This window comes from Tiliqua scincoides, chromosome 1 (genome assembly GCF_035046505.1).
Source record: "Tiliqua scincoides isolate rTilSci1 chromosome 1, rTilSci1.hap2, whole genome shotgun sequence".
Classification (NCBI taxonomy): Eukaryota; Metazoa; Chordata; class Lepidosauria; order Squamata; family Scincidae; genus Tiliqua; species Tiliqua scincoides.
The window spans coordinates 243,422,927-243,442,218 of record NC_089821.1 but is presented as its reverse complement, the minus strand read 5'-3'; the positions used below and the strand labels follow the sequence as shown (position 1 = coordinate 243,442,218).

The 19,292-nt window shown below is 46.6% G+C and overlaps 1 protein-coding gene across 1 annotated transcript in view; it reads left to right on the top strand.

Annotated features, from left to right (window-relative positions):
* The window catches only part of LRFN2 (leucine rich repeat and fibronectin type III domain containing 2), an 82,341-nt gene extending 63,581 nt beyond the window's left edge, over positions 1-18,760 (top strand). The window contains exon 2 of the mRNA XM_066611626.1: positions 17,839-18,760. Coding sequence (XP_066467723.1) covers positions 17,839-18,760 — 922 coding nt within the window. The remainder of the gene's footprint in view (positions 1-17,838) is intronic.
* Positions 18,761-19,292: the final 532 nt, after the last annotated feature.

Sequence of the window (19,292 nt, the reverse complement as noted above, 5' to 3'; positions counted from 1 at the left end):
GCTGGATGTTTGAGTGATGAGAAGACAGGATTCAGAAACACAGGGAGGAAGCTGGCTCTAATGATATAATTGTTCTATCGAAAGGCAGAATTAAGGCTTGTGTGTAGTAAAAAGAAGAAAGAAATTTAAAAGAGAACTTACACAACAATTTCATGGTTGCCCGATCTGGTGATTGTGGCTTGTTTGCAAATAGACAGATGAATTCCATTTGTCTTTGCAACTTAACAGTGTAATAAACTTGAAGAGAAAGCAGTTCCACGAGAATGCATTGAAGGGTTGGTACTTTGCATACGCTGATGACATCACTGATGCCTACATGGGGATTGCTGGGAGCAGGCCAAGCTTAAGACCTCCTGATGCCTGAGGCAACATGCCAGATGCTGCTCCCATTAACCAATGATGTTCCAGCCTCTGCTCCTCCTAATCTCCAATGTTCTCGATCAGGACTCTCCACCCCTCCATATTTTCTCCTCCTCTCTGTCCTTCTCTTCCTTTTCCAATTCAGGGAGTGGATGGAGATGATGGAGCAGTGGCGGCATGTAGGTGGACCGAAATTGGCACTCCTCCACCAATCTGCTGCCCGAGGCAACTACTACAGTTGGCCTTGTGGATGGGCCAGCCATGGCTGGCAGGGCCTCAGACTCATTGTGCAGACTGCAACAGACACTAAAGTCCATACCAGTGATGTCTTCAGTACACTCCAAGTTCTAGAAGACTTTAGCCAGATGTCATGGAGATTTGCACAACCCATTCTAGACCCACACAGAAACACTCCATAATTCAGTGAATCTTTACATAATTCTAAAGTAGGCTTGACCAATACACATCAACACTGATTCCAACACAAAATTTCAGCCCCTTCTGGAACTCGGGAGCAACCCTAACAAAATGGTGCTAGTGCCGTGTCAAAATGTATACGGAAATCTTATCTGTAGCAATAGGACTCTACTTCTGGTGAGAGTAGCCACCTTAGAACTTGTACATCATAATCTTTGGCATATCTTCTCAGGAATTAACCCCAGGGAGTTTAATGGGACTTATTCCCAGCTAAGTATGTATAGGATTGCAACCTTAGAACAGGGGCAGTTCATGGTGCACCACTTCCTGAAACCACCTCTCCCTAATTCTGCTACTCTCTCACCAAATTCCATGGCCCACCCCCATTCTCCTACTAGTGTGTGTGTGTGTAACTTTGTGTATGTGGCACTGAGGCATGCACCCACACAGTACACTCCCCCAGAGAACACCTTGTGCTCCCAGCATTCTCTCCATGGGCCACCAGAAGAAGTGACAATGGAGCTAGTCATTAGAGGAAGAAATAAGCCCTCCCCATCCTTTTCCTACGTGCTAATTTGTGATAATAGAATGGGACTAGCTATCAGGCAGGTGGTGGATCAGTGGAGGAGGCAGGCAAGCACAGGGTATGCGCTTGAGGTTGAATTTTCAACTTCATAGCTGGGCTGGCTCTACTTAGAACATAAGAAAAACCCTTCTGGATAAGACCAAAGGACCATCTAGTCCAGCATTTTGTTTTCTACAGTGACTCACCAACTCAGGAGATAAGGCATGCTTTTCCTTTGGCTTTTGCTCCCCTACAGCTGGAATCCAGAGATATAGTGCTTCTGAGCTGAAAGTAGCACACTGTCATCGTGACTAGTAGCTAGCAGTTATCATTATTACAAGAAGCTAATCTTCACTAAAGCAGATTTTAAGGTTAGGTGACCTAAGACTGAATTGACCCACATGCTGTTCTTTGCCATCCTAAAAGGCAAGTTGACCCACAAGCTGATCTTTGCCAATCCAGAAATCAAGATTGTTAGAATGATGCCAATGAAACAACAATACCAGGGATTGTTGTTTAAAACTTCATACCCCTTCTTGTGGGTACCACTGAAATTACCATGCTATGGGTATTATAATGTACATCGATTGTTGATCTGAGTGGACATATAGTTATTCAACATTATATAAATTTCGTGTACACATTTTGTAACATATATATGTTCCTGGGTTCCCTTTTAAGTGAATACGCATACAGCCATTCACACACAGAAAATATGCTTTTGCACAAACACTCATGTTTCGACAATGTACCAATAGCCCTTGCATCAGCTAGTCTTCTGCAAGTTGCTTTGCCGTCTATGCTGCCTGTTTGCCTTGTCTTGGTCTGCAGATTTGCTTCATCTCCATCAGTTGTCAATCGGCTACACAGCAAAGGGATGTGTTTTTCGGCCTTCACCACAGTGTCTGTATAAGTCGCCCATTAGGCCCACAGAGGCCATTTCATGAGACTATTTTATCACATGAATACTGAGAAGAAAAGTTTTCTCAAGGTGATGCGTCCACCTCAGAAAGACTCGTATGTATCTGTTCAGATCAGCAAACTCTGTAACAAGCTTCTGATTCAACACATGCTGAGGAATGATAGTTGGTCAAGCAAATTCTTCTATGATTTCTGTATTTTACTTTCAGTGAAAACGTTTTTGTTTCAGATCAATGTTGTTTCTTAGGATGATATTCTGTATTCCAGTGGGCAGAATGTTCTAGAAATATGGGCCATAAGTCAAAGCTTGCTTGCATGCTTTCTATTGGTTAAGCAAGAACTTCAATATCTTTGGGCTAAATTTATATTTGGCCAAACATGTGACTTGTCAAGCTTTGTTATTTTTCTTCTGCAATGCAAGTGAGCAGATCTTTCTTCAGCTTTGGCCCTGGGAAACACTGCACCTTTATTTGACAAAAATCTAATTAGTCATTAAATGCTTCTTCACCCAAATGTTCAATCATGTTCTGCGGCTGGATGCCTTCACACAAGGTTCTCTGCACATATACCCTTCCAAAGCTGCCTGTTTCAGAATATATAGTTTCTATTCTCTAGTTTCTTATCCCTTACCACACAATGGAGAATAGGAATATAGTGTAGCCAGAGCAATTAGCCTAATCTGTTTCACCTTTGCCTCCCTTCTAACATTAATGCCAGAACGTTAACTCATTAGTTACTCTACTGGTTGAAAACAGGGTGAATGCACATTAAGGTCTCATCAGGAATAGAACTGAAGTCCACAACAGGCCTGAGGATTAAAGGTTCCTGCTGGGTTTCCAAAGCTTTTCATTTCCTAATTTGCTTAATGATGCCACAGACCTAGTTAAAACGTTGCAAAACGCAATTTGTGCTGTGCTGAGCCCACAAGATCACATGATACGTTACTGATCTATGCTGAGAGCACTCACTAGGAGGCTGGGTTGGCAAGGTACAAAATCAAAGAGGAGCATTGGAATTAGCAGCTATATGGAAACATTTGAATTTCCGGTTATGTGATTCATTAGTGTCAGTGCTTGGGGCAAATACCAGATTAATCTTGCTGGACAGAGATTAATCTTGCAGACTTTGAAAAGTGATGATTCTCATTACTGACATCCACTAAAATCGAGTGTTGGGAGAGTTAGGACAGACAAAAGAAAATATTTCTTTACTCAGCGTGTGGTTGGTCTGTGGAACTCCTTGCCGCAGGATGTGGTGACGGCATCTGGCCTGGATGCCTTTAAAAGGGGATTGGGCAAGTTTCTGGAGGAAAAATCCATTACGGGTTACAAGCCATGATGTGTATGTGCAACCGTCTGATTTTAGAAATGGGCTATGTCAGATGCAAGGGAGGGCATCAGGATGCAGATCTCTTGTTATCTGGGTTGCTCCCTGGGGCATTTGGTGGGCCGCTGTGAGGTACAGGAAGCTGGACTAGATGGGCCTATGGCCTGATCCAGTGGGGCTGTTCTTATGTTCTTATTGGAGAGAGGCTTCCCTTGGGAGGTTCAAACAGGTTTCAGGGGCAGCACTTCAGAGGTTGTCTACTGCTGCTTCCTATTTTTCACAGTATGCTTATTGATTAGGATTAGAACCTATGCAAATAGATCCCCAACCATCCCATTTTTGCCATTGTATTTTTGGGTAAAGTGGAAGGATATGTTTGGTGGTGGTGGTGGTGGTGTGTGTGTATGTGTGTGTAAGAGAGAGATGGAGAGATATTTCTCCCCCGGGCCTACCCTCCCCCTGCCCTTCCTTCGCCCAGTAACGCCTCCTCCCACCCCTTCCCTACACCCCCCCACGCCTACCTTTGCCGCTTATGTCGGCATGCTTGTTCCGACACAAGCGGTGGTGCGGGAGCCGCAGCAGAGGCTTCTGCCTCCATCCAAGCGTCGGCACATCTGAATGCGCCAACGCAGCCCCCGCCTAAGGAGGCGCAAACATGCTTTATGGCATGTTTCCAACCCTCCAGGGCCACCTATACCGGCATAACTGCAGGCTAGGATTACGCCCTCAATGTTATACATAGTTACATGCTATACCCCATGCAACATGCCAAAGCCCATGTAAGTATTCCTTGTTATGAAAACAAGCCACATCTGGCAGCAACTGCACAGATTCTCTCTCTCTCTCTCTCTCTCTCTCTCTCTCTCTCTCGCTGTGCCTGTGTGGGTGCAGTGGTTGAAATTTTAATGATGTTCTTAATGGGTGACTTCTGGCCAGTCACCTTTAAAAGAAAAAGAAAAAAAACTCAAATGTGCTGGGAAGACTATGCTGTGATGTGAAACTACCCCACTGCCTTCTGTGTCCCATAGAAGAGTGTTGTCAAATAGTTCAAAAAGAAGCCCCACTACCACCACCGTCCGCACCAAGTCATGAGAAGCCTTCTGAAACCTTTTAGAAATTTGCCAGAAAGCATTGCCTTTGTTTATTCCCCCCCCATGAACCCCCCAACATAGAATTGGAGAGATCCCACCACAACTGAAACTCCCTCCCTTCCCAAAAGAATGAGAGTCAGCTCTGATTGATGGGAGCCTTTAAGAGTCTTCAAACCTAAAATCAATGCAGCCACATTTTCACTCTAGGATATTGATGACACTTTGATTATCCCCAACATGGGGAGTGGAGAGAGGCCACTTCAGTCTCCGCTTTGTGCCATCACATGGTGCAGTCTTTCACAGCTGCTCTGCCCTCCTAGCACTGTTAATCACAGAATGCAACAGGCCTGGCAGTGTCTTGGTGGCAGGGAAGAAGAAAAACAAAACAAAGCAGAGAAAGAACTTGCAGCTGGGCAGGATGTCGCCCCATTGCTTTAGCTGTAGATGGTGTTTGTTTCTCTGTAGGGTCTCGAGGCTTTTAACAAGCTGCAAATGAAGCAATTAGTGTGCAAGATTCAGCTCACTGGAACTTACTTGAAGTGAGGGTCTTGTGATGCTCAGTGGAGGCAAACGGCTTCTGTGCCAGGGAAGCTGGCACTACTTCTTCCAGAGTTTATGTAGTCATGAAATCTCAACCTGTGGTAATTGTGCAAAAGTATATAGACAAGGGAGGAAGCAACCAGGTTTCACACTGGTACCCAAACTCAGGGATACTGCCACCACCCTATCACATTCATGAAGGCAGGGCCGCTAGGCGCGCATGAACAGAAGGGGTATGTCTGGGTTCCCAACAATGGGGTCTATAAGTGATACAACCATGTGCAAATAGGAATGAAGCCCAGATTCCTGCTCACAAAGGAATGGAGTGGCCAAAATGGAAACACTGGTCTCATGGAACTCAAACCAAGCTTATTGCTCTAAATTGGTGCTCTATCAAATTTTTGAGTGGCTCAATTTTCATGGTAAAAGCTGCAATTTGGAGGAGAATGAAAATGTGTGCAGAAAATGCTCCTGGCCTCTCATTCTCATTGACATGTTCTCACTTCTAATGGTCACTTTCTTCCAGACTTGCAGCTTTTAGATGGGTGGGGCAGATGGACCATGTCCTCACCCATACTCCCTTGCACTAGCTACAGGGGTGTCCAAAGTTTTTGACAGGAGGGCCATATCATCTCTCTGACACAGTGTCGAGGGCCGGGGGAAAAAGAATTAATTTACATTTAAAATTTGAATAAATTTACATAAGTTTACATAAATGAATATATTAAAGATGAACTTATATGAATGAATGAAGGTCTTGCAATAGCTCAAGGCCTATAAAAGGCCTGGCACAAAGCAAGACCAGCCTTTCCTTCACTGCCACTGCTGCGTCACAGACGTGAAACAGCAAGCAGTGGAGGGAGCCCTCATCCCGCAGCTCACGCGAGAGGTCAAACAGTCGCCCTCACACTGAAAGCAGTTGCGTCGGGCCAGTGCAGGCTCCAACAAATCTCTGGAGGGCCAGAGGCTCATTGGAGACTAGGGGCTCTCTGAGGGCCGCATTGGGAGTCCTTGAGGGCTGCAAGTGGCCCCAGGGCCAGGGTTTGGGCACCCCTGCACTAACATGTTGTGCAGAGAGAGACATCTGCATTCAAATATGCATTAAAGTGCATATCCTCGTATGGCCATTATCCTCTATGCTGCATTACATTCAGTGGGAATCACATTTGCACGAGTTTCCTAGCACAAGGAAGCATTGGCCCAGTTGCCTCAGAAAAACGTGCTGCATTTCTTCTTTCCTCCAACCCCTGTCCCTGGTGGGGAAATGGTGGCAGTCAAGGGCACCCCCTCCCGGAAGCTCTGCCACTTCAACCACAAATTAATTGGTTATAAGTGGTAAGAAGCCTGCTGCTTTACCATGCTGTAAGGTCAGCCCTCCCTGTTATGAAAACAAATGCATTTTTGAATGAACAGAACAGCATGTATACCATATGCTTCATTCAGAATCGTTTCCCTTTGGTGTTGTAATGAACAAACAAGGACCCAAAGGGGCCCAATTCAGAGCCATTCTCCATTCATTCCGCAGTGACTGCGCACTCCTAAAAATACGTCCCTGGGGAGTAAGCACATCACCTCTGCGTCGCACCTAGCAGGCCATTGCCACTAAATGCATTTTAAATAGCTGTAGTAGTAATAGAGGATTTAGCCTTTGCTCAATAAAATAATGGCTCATCAAGAAAGAGCACTGGAATTGAAATAGCTGATTAAGGCGCTCACTTGTTTATGCTTGAACACGTACAAGTACTTTAGGGAAATTCACCTCTCAGTGAGACCAAAGTAAGGGATGAATCAATGTGGCATGACCATGAGTAATGTAGAAATGCAAGCTAGATCAAGAAATGATCACAGCAGCTCACCATGCTGTATCCTCTCCCATTCATTTGGGGCACCTCAGAACAGGTGCCAGTATTACTATGGCCAGCATGTATGTGCAAATAAATGCTTCTGTTGGTAGTCTCCTCATAGAAGATCGTGGCTCCTTTGTCTTGACTAGGATATCCACATTTTTTGAACCATGGAGGAAGAGCTGTGATTGTCCACGAGTCTCCTCCTCCAACTGCTCGTGTGAGTAGATTACTTACATAAGCAGCTATAAGCCAGCTAGAATAATGTTCGTAGTGGCAGCTAAAGAAGTCTATTGGCTTGTGATCGTCAGAGCAACTTTGCCGGCCAGTTCTGTGCAACTGGGCTAGCAAATGTGGTACTTGATGATATTTTTTTGTTTGCAACTTTCAGTCTCGAGAGACTATGGTTTCGCGCTCTGAGTGGTGGTTCTGGAACAGCGTCTAATGTGGCTGAAAAGGCCAATTCGGAAGTGACAATCCCTTCCACACTGGGAGCAAGTGCAGTCTGTCCCTGGTCTGTCTCCCTAGCTATGGGCCTTCCTTCTTTGCCTCTTTGCCTCAGTCTGTTGGCCAAGTGTCTCTTCAAACTGGGAAAGGCTATGCTGCACAGCCTGCCTCCAAGCGGACCGCTCAGAGGCCAGGGTTTCCCACCTGTTGAGGTCCACTCCTAAGGCCTTCAGATCCCTCTTGCAGATGTCCTTGTATAGCAGCTGTGGTCTACCTGTAGGGTGCTTTCCTTGCACGAGTTCTCCATAGAGGTGATCCTTTGGGATCCGGCCATCATCCATTCTCACGACATGACCAAGCCAACGCAGGCTAAAAAGAATCTTACCATGGCTTGGACCCAAAGGCCTTCCTATGAGGCTTTCCTCCTCCAGGGTTGAGGGACGTTCCAGAATGCCTTGGAAAATTGACATTCTGTAGAAGCCTGTAGTGGAATCAGTGGAAGTTGGCAGGGTTGTCTTGAGGACTTTTAGATTTCAGTCTTGGTATGAACTGTGTCTTCTCCTTATTCTTCCATAAGGTTTGGCAATACAAAATACATACTATGATATCATAACTATAAGAATCTTTCTCCCCTTGTAAGCAAAAGTCAACGAAATGGAGCAGAGGTGGAAAACATGATGTCCTGCCATGCATTTGCATTATTAAGCATTATGGGGAAGGGAAGGATCATATACGCTTTCTTTTTCAGTGGCTGACACATGGAGTTCTAGGCTCATATACACTTTTGTAACTTAAGTGCTGTTCTCCTCCAGCCACCCAACCCCGCATAGGTACACAGCTCAATCCTACCTAAGTTCCCATGCGCCGATGTAGTGGCACTGGCATGGCTTGTGCTGCATCCCACAGAGGGATTTAGCAGGCAGAAAGTCTCCTCTGGGTAAGGGGACATTTTTCCCTTACACCAGGGAAAGCCCCAGCCACTACTATGGGTCAACTCAGACAAACACCAGAGATATTGCTGGAGCAAGCCCATATTGATCTATGTCAGCATTCAAGCCCAGGAAGGGGGAGAGGATATGGCGCATGCTGGCACCACCAATCTTGCCCCTTCCTGGGCTGGATCCACCCATGCCCCACCCCCATTGCATCCCTCGCCAGCCTGATTCCACCCCTACTCTGCTCAGTGCAAATATTTCCTTCCCTGACAGGCACTGCTCCTTCTGCTGGAAAAAAGTTTAGCCTTCCTGCTGGTGGTCCTGGATGGTGCACTGTTGCAATGTACTTTACAGCATGTTTGCGGAGCATGTGCTCCTCCAGCACAGAGGTCTATTAGGATTGGGCCAATGATATGCTTGGAGCAGGAAACTTCTGTGCATCCACTTCAGCTATTGTTAACTTTTATTGTGTGACACCATGTAGTCAAAGCCACACATCTCAGGGGTCTCCACCTGTCTCCCCCCCCCCCCCAGTATTGTAGTATGAAACTTTTAAAATAAAAATCTATATTTCCCAGTCTGCTTGAGTTGCTCAAGCCATTTGAGGCAGAGGTGCCAAGGGAGAGGACAGGCTGGCATCTTATTGATACCTGATCAGTGGTGAGAGGAAGGCGGGAGAAGACAGAGAATGCCCCACTAGAATGAGGGGCAGAAAGTCAATGTAAAGGAAGGAGAGAGGTGACAGTGGTAATGTTGGAGGAGAGGTTGGGTAGGGTTTGGTATGGAGCAGGGGTGTCCAAACATTTTGGCAGGAGGGCCACATCATCACATCACATCACAGGAGGGACACTCTCAGGGGCCGGGGGAAATTTACATTTCAAATTTGAATAAATTTACATATATGAATATATTAGAGACAGAACTTCTATGAATGAATGAATTTTACTGAGCTTTTTTGTGATATGCATGAGATCCAGAAAAGGGGGGGTTGTTAAAATAATTCCTGACACATATAACACACCTGTTCCCTGGAGAAAGTACAAAACAAACTTAAGAGGAGTCAGAGTGGACTCCTTCCCCCCCCCATGCAGGAGCATGTTTTTACTCTCACTCTGCCCCCCCCCCCATCCTGGCAACAAGCAGCAGCAAAGGAACACAGTCAGCCAGGGAGCGTGTGGGCACCTGCCCCCTCAGGACAGGAGTTTGTTTCTGCTCATTCACACAGAGAAGGGAGCTGCCTGTGTCCCCCTCGCAGTCCCTCCCCCTTCCCCAGCCTGCACCCAGCACCAAACAAACTTCGAAGCAGGCAGAGAGCTGTGTGTATTTCTCCCTTCACAAATGGACCCCCCACCTTCCCCCCTCTCTGCCAGCAACCCCAACAAGCAAAAGCAGTAGGTTTCCTCCCCATCCAATATCCCATGAGTTCTTCCCTGCAGCACCCACCTCCAACACCGAGCACTCACAGCCCAATTGGATCCACACTTTCCTGGGAGTAAGCTCACTGACTCTTTGGGACTTACTTCCGAGTAGACATGCTCTCCAGCTGCATTCAAACATCCCCGGGGACTTCTCCCCTGCAGTGCCAGCCCCCGACCCCAAGCACACTCACAGTCCAACCGGATCCACACTTTCCTGGGAGTAAACCCCACTGAGTCTGATGGGATTTACTGCTGAGTAGACATGCTCTCCAGTGGCATTCAAACATCCCTCGATTTCTCCCTTGCAGTGCCCGCCCCCCAGCACACGCAAGCAGCACAGACTCAGTTTCCCCTCCCTCCTCAGTGCCTGCCCCCCCAAGCCAAACTCAAGCAGCACAAACAGACCCAGGACTTCTCACCCCCATCCCACACCTGCACTCAGCTGCAGCCTCCCCAAACTAATGGGAGGGTTGCGGATGGGCGGGGCTTCTGCTTTCCTGTGAGTGCTTAGCCTTTTCCTCGCTGTCAGTGCGAAGAGCACTGAGGGCTCTGGCGGGTCTCCAGCAGGCCGAGTGCCCATTGGAGATGGGGAGCTACCTGGGGGCTGGCTTGGGGCCCTCCGCAGGCTGCAAGTGGCCCGGGGGCCGGGGTTTGGGCAGCCCTGGTGTAGAGTGTAGGTTGAAAAGAGAAATAGTGTTCCTTATAATCTCAGGATATCTGTGATGGCAATTTCACAGATTGTAATCATAGAATGCAAGCACAGCAAGACAAATGGAACAGCACCTTTCGCTCCCTGTTTTATGATCCAAGGAACCAGCAAAGGCCTTTACACCCTCCTTTACACCAGCAAAGTCCTTTACCCCAATTCCTCCTGGAATTCTGTAAGGCTTATGTGAGCTGGCTAATTCGTATCTTAGATGAAGGTGGTGTGAATTAAAAAAGGATTAAAGTATGATTAATCCTGAGCAGCTAGTTTCACACCAGCTAAAGCGAGAAGGTAGTCCTGCTGCTCGTTTAATCCTGGGGTGTCCTTCAGTTGTCAGGAAGAAAAGACTTATTTATTCTTCCATGCAAAAAAAAATGGAAATTTCATTCATTGATTTTGGTCCTTCTTTCTTGGAGACAGTGTGGCATCAGGGAAGGAAGGTAAGAAATGGGAGAGGAGGGGAGAGGACACAGCGAAGTTGGAACTTCGAACTCAAGGGACGTGGTCCAGGTAGTTGATTCTGATCATGGATAACATTCTAATGTAATCCACCACGTGCCCCTTTTATGCAAATGCTGTGCTGTTACAAAAAAGAAAAACTGCATTTATATCACCTGCAGCTTGTTTGTTAAATGTCATTCATATATACTCGTATAATAACTTAGGGGCAGTTTCAGTTCTCCAGTCTTCAGGAAGTCGAAGTTGAAGCTGAAGGTTAATGTTTACAGATGACGTTCAGTTGACTGTATTTAGAATCTGCTCTTCTTTCAGCTGAAAACCGAGAAACGTCACTCTATCCTGCATCGGTTCAAGCCACTAAGGGGCACAATCCTATTGGTACCTGCCTAGCACCACTGGAACAAGCATTTCAGTGGTGCTAGGCACTTTCCGGCTGTCACAAAATGTGATACACCAGAGTGTGCAGCCTGACTGATGCCACCAGCAGTGAGCGGCAGGGTCCACACACCAGTGGACACCAGATGTCCCCAGAACAGGTAAAGTCACGTATGAGGAAGAGGGAGAAGGCAGAGCAGGGCAGCCACAGGGACAGGAAGGAAGGTAGACTGGGACTGGGAAAGGGGCAGATTTGGTGGCAGCATCAGCATCCACCAAATCAAAGCCCCCTTCCCAGGCTCAATTTGCCTTCTTTAGTCCACATGGACTTGCACCAGTGATATCACCAGAGCAGATCCAGTTAGACCCACTGGGCCAGCAGGGGCTTATCCTAGGGCAAGGGGACATGTTCCCTTGCCCCAAGGAAACCTCTGGAGTTTTGGCCTCCAGGATGGAGGATGCAGGATGCAGCAGGCACCACATTGGCACCACCGCGTTGCCGTGCAAGGAGTTACTGTGGATTGGGCTGTAAAATGACCCCAACTTTAGAAGAACCATCCGTAAAACTGCCATATGTTGAGCTGCCAAGAATAACGTGCCATGTCATGCTGTTGATTGAGCTGTTAACCAGCTAACAGATTGGTGAATACAAAAGTATGACTGGCAGAATGCTCCTGCTTCTTCCTTGTTGTCTCTTAGTGCAGTCTACCATGTCCTTTGCTTATATGAGCAGACACTGCAGACGCAGAGTGGGGAGAGGAATGGCCTTAAGGAAGCAATTAAGTTAAGCCATTGGGAGGAAAAGAGAAGGTTAAATCTGTCAATCAGGTCTGGGACTAAGTGACAGTGGTGGTGGGGGCAGTAGGAGTGGGAGAAGGGAGCAGCAAAATGGTTTATACAGTGGGAAAAGAGAGCCACGCTTTTATTTGTGTGCTTTGCAGCAAACAGTCTATCTGCTTTATAACAATTTCTTGAGTTGACCCTATGATGCTACATAACCTGAAATTCAAAGTGAATTTGGAGATTCCTCTGCAGACAGTCATTCAAAAGGGGAATCAAAAGGAATTCAGTAATGTTAGCAAAATAACAGCCCCCTCCTATCCTTTCCCCTGCCATAACACACAGCCACACCAAAACAGGCTGCAGTGCATGTTATGACTGGGTGGGGCAAATTGGGAGGTTTGGGGGAGGTAAGGAAAAAATTTTCCCTTACTCCTTTATAAGCCCTTCAATTGTCAGTGGGTCTCCTTGGTCTGCTCAGCGCATGGTTGAGCTGTGGAACTCCTTGCCACAGGATGTGGTGGTGGCATCTGGCCTAGATGCCTTTAAAAGGGCATTGGACCAATTTCTGGAGGAAATATCCATCACGGGTTACAAGCCATGATGTGTATGTGCAACCTCCTGATTTTAGAAATGGGCTATGTCAGATGCAAGGGAGGGCATCAGGATGCAGGTCTCTTGTTATCTGGTGTGCTCCCTGGGGCATTTGGTGGGCCGCTGTGAGATACAGGAAGCTGGACTTAGATGGGCCTTTGGCCTGATGCAGCAGGGCTGTTCTTATGTTCTTATGATTTGTGCCAGCTCTGCCACCCACCCCACTGACTTACCAACATCAGTGGGATTCCTCTTCACCCCTAAGCGTGCCTGGAGTCCTTCCTGCCATCTGCAGTGGTGGCCTGAAATCACACAGCTCTGCTCATTTCTCATCAGAAAGGCATTTATGACACCATGAAGTGCATTTTGCTGCCAGAACGCAAGCTCCGGTGGTGTTTGCACCAAATACGATTGGATCATAAGTCTATGCAGTCCAAACTCTTTCATGCCATGGTGGATCTCTTCACCTTCGACTCTGGAGGATAAACTGTATGCATAATTACATTCTCTGTGTTTGGTCGACCTGGGCAACTCAGTATATATTCTCCCATCCAATAACAGAACACTAAAGATGCAGGAGCACAGTGAGTAAGAACAGGAGTAGCTCTGAGTGGAAAGAGGAAGATGGTGAAGACTGCTCTTCTTATTCCCACAAAACCATATCATTTCTGTTCTGTAGCAGATGGGAATTAGCTTCAGGATCTGTGACACTACGAACAGAGGGCATATTCACAAATGGTGTTGTTAACCAAAAATACATCCTTGGGTCTACAGAAATGTGACCTCAAGCATTAGTAACTACACAATAAACTTCTCAACGAAAAGGTAATAACAGAACTTCTCAGCAAAGTGAGAATCACAGAATGTTTCTGTTTCCCATTCCTACCACTCCAAGTTCCCCAAAAGAGGTAGTGGTCCTTCATATCCAATGAGTCATAGATGACTTCCGGATGCATTGCTCTCTAGGGACTCTGGAAAGAAAGAGAGAGGGAATTGAAAGCACAACAGAAGTCATGTCAGTCAGCCACCTGAGACAACAAGAGAGAAGATACCCAAATATGGAGTTTGGAAGTTAACAAAGAACTTTGATAAAGGGAGGGTCAACTAGGCCTTTATATAGGAATGCCTGTCAGACATGAGAGCCCAGTGGGCAGTGGTGTCACTAGGATTTGCGTCACCCGGTGTGGGATCCTGCGCATCACCCCATGCAGTGGGCGGGGCAACGCCCCAGGTGGTGGGCGTGGTGATATACCATCGCCCCGCCCCCACTGGTTTTTTGGCTGTACCTTTTGTTAGAACACAGATATTTCAGTGTGGTTTGTTTCATTGCATCCTGCATGAAATTACTCATTGATTGATATATACTGTAACATGATGGCATGATTCCTCCAAACTCTGATTTTAGTGATTTTGAAAACTTGTAGAGTCTCTCACACACACACACCCCGTGTCAACTTGCGAACACCTTATTGCAGGTGCAGACCACACTCCCCTAGCGATGCCAGTGCCCGTGGGAGGACATTTTCAGTGGTGACTGCTTTGAAGAATGCATAATTCAGCACATGGCCACATCAATAAGTAAGATTTGACTTGGTCCACTTAAAAAGAAATTTTGATTAATTAAATGCTGGCGAAGTGCTGCTTTATGCATATTAAAGATAACAGTGGATTAAAAATGCCCGCTAAGCTTATCCCTTTCCTCCCTTACATCTGAGTGTGATATCAGACAAGGAAGTCCCAGATGGCATCTCGCGGTAATACTTGAAAATACAGTGCAAAAGGCAGAATATACCCATGGTCTATGTTTTAAAATACTAAATCATGGAACCCAAGCTCACTTGTCTGAGAGCTGTGCTTGAGAGCCACAGAAAAGACACAGAGAGCCCAATTATATCCCTATCCCTGCTGCTGGAAGTAGCATTCCAAAAGCGGGGAGCACTTTATGTTCATTGTGAATGACCTGCTGGCAGCATGTGGAACTGCTCACTACTGGCCTGCCAGTGGTGAGGCTGGGTCAGCTCTGCGCAGAATGTGACATGCTGATGAAGGTAAGTTGGGGGGGGGGGGCAGTTGGGGGAGGGGGAGGGCAAAACGAAGGCAGAATGGTGCAAGGGAGAGTGGATTAGGTGTGGTAAAGGGACAGATTTGGCTGCAGTGGCTGCCAAATCCAAAACTCCTTCCCTGACCCAAACTCATAGCCTGGGTCCATGTGGAGCTTGTAAGAGCCCAGTCCTATGCAATTTTCCAGGGCTGGTGCAGTTGTGCCAGTGGGGTGTCACTGCATCCTGTGGTAGAGGGGCAGTCACTGGGGCCTCCTCAAGGTATGGGAACATGTGTTCCCTTACCACAGGGCTGCATTGTGGCTACACCAGAGCTGGAAAGTTGGATAGGATTGGGCCCTAAATCAGCACTTGGGGTGAAAATGCTAAATAGGCCACTGTAAACCCAATCAGTGCTCTCAGAACTTTTGATGGGTCAAATCCATGTTTTCAAAGATTAAGAGTCTAGCAGCCAGACTTGCAAAATGAGGTAGGGTAATTAAACTTTCTAATCAAGGAAGGAGACAGAATGTCTCTGACAAAGAGTGAACAAAGTCCTTCTCAAGCAGACTTGCTTCATGGATTACAATGTTGTCAAAGCTTGATCGGTTTCATAGCAAGGAAGATTATTGCTAGAAAATAGTGTGAAAAAGATGACATTTGGTGTTTATTTCAGAATTAACAAACTCTCTCTGGGTAAAACTTTTGTTTATTGAGTGGCAAGAATACTTTGTAACTTTTTAGAAGTGTTGTTATAAAGGAACATTTTCCATACAAAGCTCTTCAAAGTCAAGCTTTTAACCAAACAAATTAATCATTTGCATTAATTCAGACTTCTAGGAAACATTCCCTAATTCTTTCCCCAAACCACCACCACTGCCACTCTACCTGCTCTAGCAGGGCATCAGGGAGCTACTGTTGAGCACGCAACACCTCAGGACATTTGAGTCGGTATCCCCAGCATTCATGATGGACAATGCGGCTTTTGTGCCACTAACAGTGGTGGATCCGAGCTCTTTTGCTGGCATATGTCTGAAGAGTCTCCAGGGCAGTTCCAGACCTGGAAGGGAAGATACCAGATGGCGTGTGCAGCTGCCACTCAAAGATGCCCCATCCCACCCCCGGCCTGCCCCAATCCACGCCAGTCTACCCCCACCACCAATTTACCAGCAACAGCAGAGGTTCTGCAGGCCACTGTGGCCCACAGAATAGCCTTCCAGCCTTTGAACTGATGGCAGCTCTGGTACACCTGCTGCACCAGTGGACCATGGGATATGATGGCAGATCATGAGATCCACCACTGTATCCAGTGAATAGGATGGGGATTTTAAACATATACTGTACTACTACTTAGTTCCACTTATGTTACATTCACATTCTGCATATTTTTTTACTCCTTTAACATTATGATGTTGTTGCTGTACCAGATGCAGTGACTGCTAGACCATTTCCAGACACAGGTCAAAGTGCTTGTCATTCAGGGTCCTAAATGGATTGGTATCAGAGTAGGAAAAGGACTGCCTCTTCCCATAGGAGCTTTTCTGTCCCTTAAGAACTGTCTTCTTAATCAGAAGTTCATCTGATGGTAACACAAGGAGGCCTTTTCTGTGGTGACACCGCCAATGGAACTCCCTACCACAGAATGTAAGAACAGCCCCTTCAAGGCCGGTCTACCAGCTCATCAATAAGCTTGGGGGTCTTCCTGGATTTACAGCTTCTCCTGAATGCCCAGGTGTCAGCTCTGGTTAGAGATGCCTTTGCCCAGCTTCAGCTGGTGCACCATCTGCGGCTACATCTGCCTCAGACGGCTCTGGCCACAATGGTCCATGCCATGGTGACATCAAGCTCAGACTTTTGTAATGAGCTTTATGTGGAGCTGTCCTTGAATATACTCTGGAAGCTGCAGTTAGTGCAACGGCTCGTGTGCTTGTTGAGAGTCATTGATTTGACTCTCCAACTGCTGCTTCAGTTCAGTTCTGGCTTCTGGTTCAGTTCTGGGCCCAATTCAAGATGCTGGTTTTCACCTTTAAAGCCCTTTACAGCGTAGGACCAGCATATTTGAGAGACCACCTCCTTCTGTATAATCCAGCTCACCCTTTTCAGTCATTTGAGAGGATGCTTTTGGATGTTTTGCCATTGTGAAAGGTTAGGGGGGTGGCGGCCAGAAATAGGGCCTTCTCTGTAGTGGAACCTGTTTTATGGAATTCCCTCCCCTTTGAGTTGAGAACTGCTTCTTTGTTAGAAGCTTTCCAGCAAGGTCTGAAGACTTTCCTATTCCAAAAAGCCTTTGGGATTTTTGGATTTTTAAGGGTATGCTTGCTGATTACAAACTGGTGCTTAATTTTTATTAAGTATTTAATGTTTTGTTTTTTTTTACCACTGATGCTGTTGTTGCTGCTGTTCGCCTCTAGTTGACTTTGAATCTGGTGTTTTGATGAATTTTATAGTTTATGTATTTTTAATGTATATGTGTTCTTAATGTGCTGTGAGCCACCTTGAGTGCCTTTTGGGGAGAAAGGTGGGATATAAATTGAATGAACAAATAAAGTTAGCTGAAGCGGTCACCTCAAGCAGCAGATTGATGGAAGGCACCCATCTCTGACCACCTACTTGCGTCCGCTTGCCCTCCTCCTCCTTCCACTCCCTGGATTGGAAAAGGAAGAGGGGAACAGAGAGGTAGAGGAAGTGAGAGGGCAGCATATGGCATTCCACCTCAGGTGTCAGGAGGACTTGGCCAGCCGGCCACAAGCAGTAAAAAATTCACCTTTGCCTCCTAGGTTTTAAAGTTCTTAATCTGTGGTTCCTGATTTCTGTTTGCTTCTTTACTTTGACTGCTGTATTCCTGGTTTGGATAGTTGCTTGAATGATGTTCTTGTTGTATACGGTTGCTTTTATTATTGTTCACCACCCTTGAAGTCTCCACTTTTTGGCAGGGAAAGCTGGGATATAAAATGCTTAATCCACAAATACGTAAACTACATTTTAATCTAATTTGGCATTCTTTTTTTCTCTCCCTTGAAGGATGATTCCGGCTACCAACAAGGCTTTTGTGGTGAACAACCTGGTGTCTGGAACGGGCTACGACCTTTGTGTTCTGGCCATGTGGGACGATACTGCCACCACACTGACTGCCACCAACGTTGTGGGCTGTGCCCAGTTCTACACCAAAGAGGACTATGCCCAGTGCCACTCAATGCACAGCCACTTCCTGGGCGGGACAATGATCCTGATCATCGGAGGCATCATTGTGGCCACTCTTTTGGTGTTTATTGTTATACTCATGGTCCGGTATAAGGTTTGCAACAATGCCCCAGAGAAGATGGCGAATGTCAGCAATGTCTACTCACAAACCAATGGATCCCAGCCTGTCCAGAATGGGGTCCTGCCACAAGTCAACCCCAAAGTAGTGATGAGGAATGAGCTCATGGAGTTTAACTGCGAGTCTGCACACAGCAGCATCTCCTCTTCTTCTAGCTCCGTGAATAGTCGGGACTGCGATGGTTACAGCCTCCAAAGTGAGCAGGGCACATTGTCCAGCAAGTGGAGGCCTCCATCAAGGTCAAAACACAACAACATTGACCGGCTCATGGGAGCTTTTGCCTCCCTAGAACTGAAGTGTCAGAAAAAGGAGGACACCATAGACTCCAGAACTTCAACAGTGGCCCGTCACTCCGACAAGGAGCCACTGCTGGGCCAGCAGGAGTCCAAATTCCGTAGCCTCCTCATGTTACCGCTGGAGGGTAAAACTAAACGTAGCCATTCATTCGACATGGGGGACTTTTCCACCTCTCAGTGTTGCAACTACCCCAAAAAGATCACAAACATTTGGACAAAACGTAGCCTGTCAGTGAATGGCATGCTTTTGCAGTACGATGACAGTGACCTGACAGGGGCAAAGGGGACTTATGGGAGCTCAGAGTGGGTAATGGAAAGCACAGTGTAAATAAGAGTTGCCCTCCATTCCATTTGCAGCCCCCCCCCCCCAAGCACAACCAAGTCCATGATTGTCAAAAGGCCATAAATACCAAGAGAGAGGAAGAGAAATACATACTCAGCCGTATATTGGTCAGTAAATATTAAGATTTTTTTTTTTTTTAAAAGGGAGATAAGGGAGATTTTGAAATGCTAATTGGTGTGTGTGCACAGAGCTGATTAACAGCCCCCTACACATTTGCTCTGTATGTATGAATGTCTCTATGGAAATGTCCGGGAGCATTCAGTGTTTTCTGCCAGCCTCCTGGTGGACTGTCAAGATTAAAAGAGGATTAAATCAGGTTAAGCAACATATTTTTAATTCAAAGGGTAATGCCTTCCCTCTCCATTTGCTTGTTCTCCGAGAAGAGCACTCCTGTGGATATCAAACTGGCAGAAGGATCACCCCAGCTGCCCTGTGGTTCTCCCAGAAGGACCTGCATAAAGACAACATCTGGAGAGAGCATGTGCAAACCATCTTCTCAGCTTAGTTGCATAGCAGT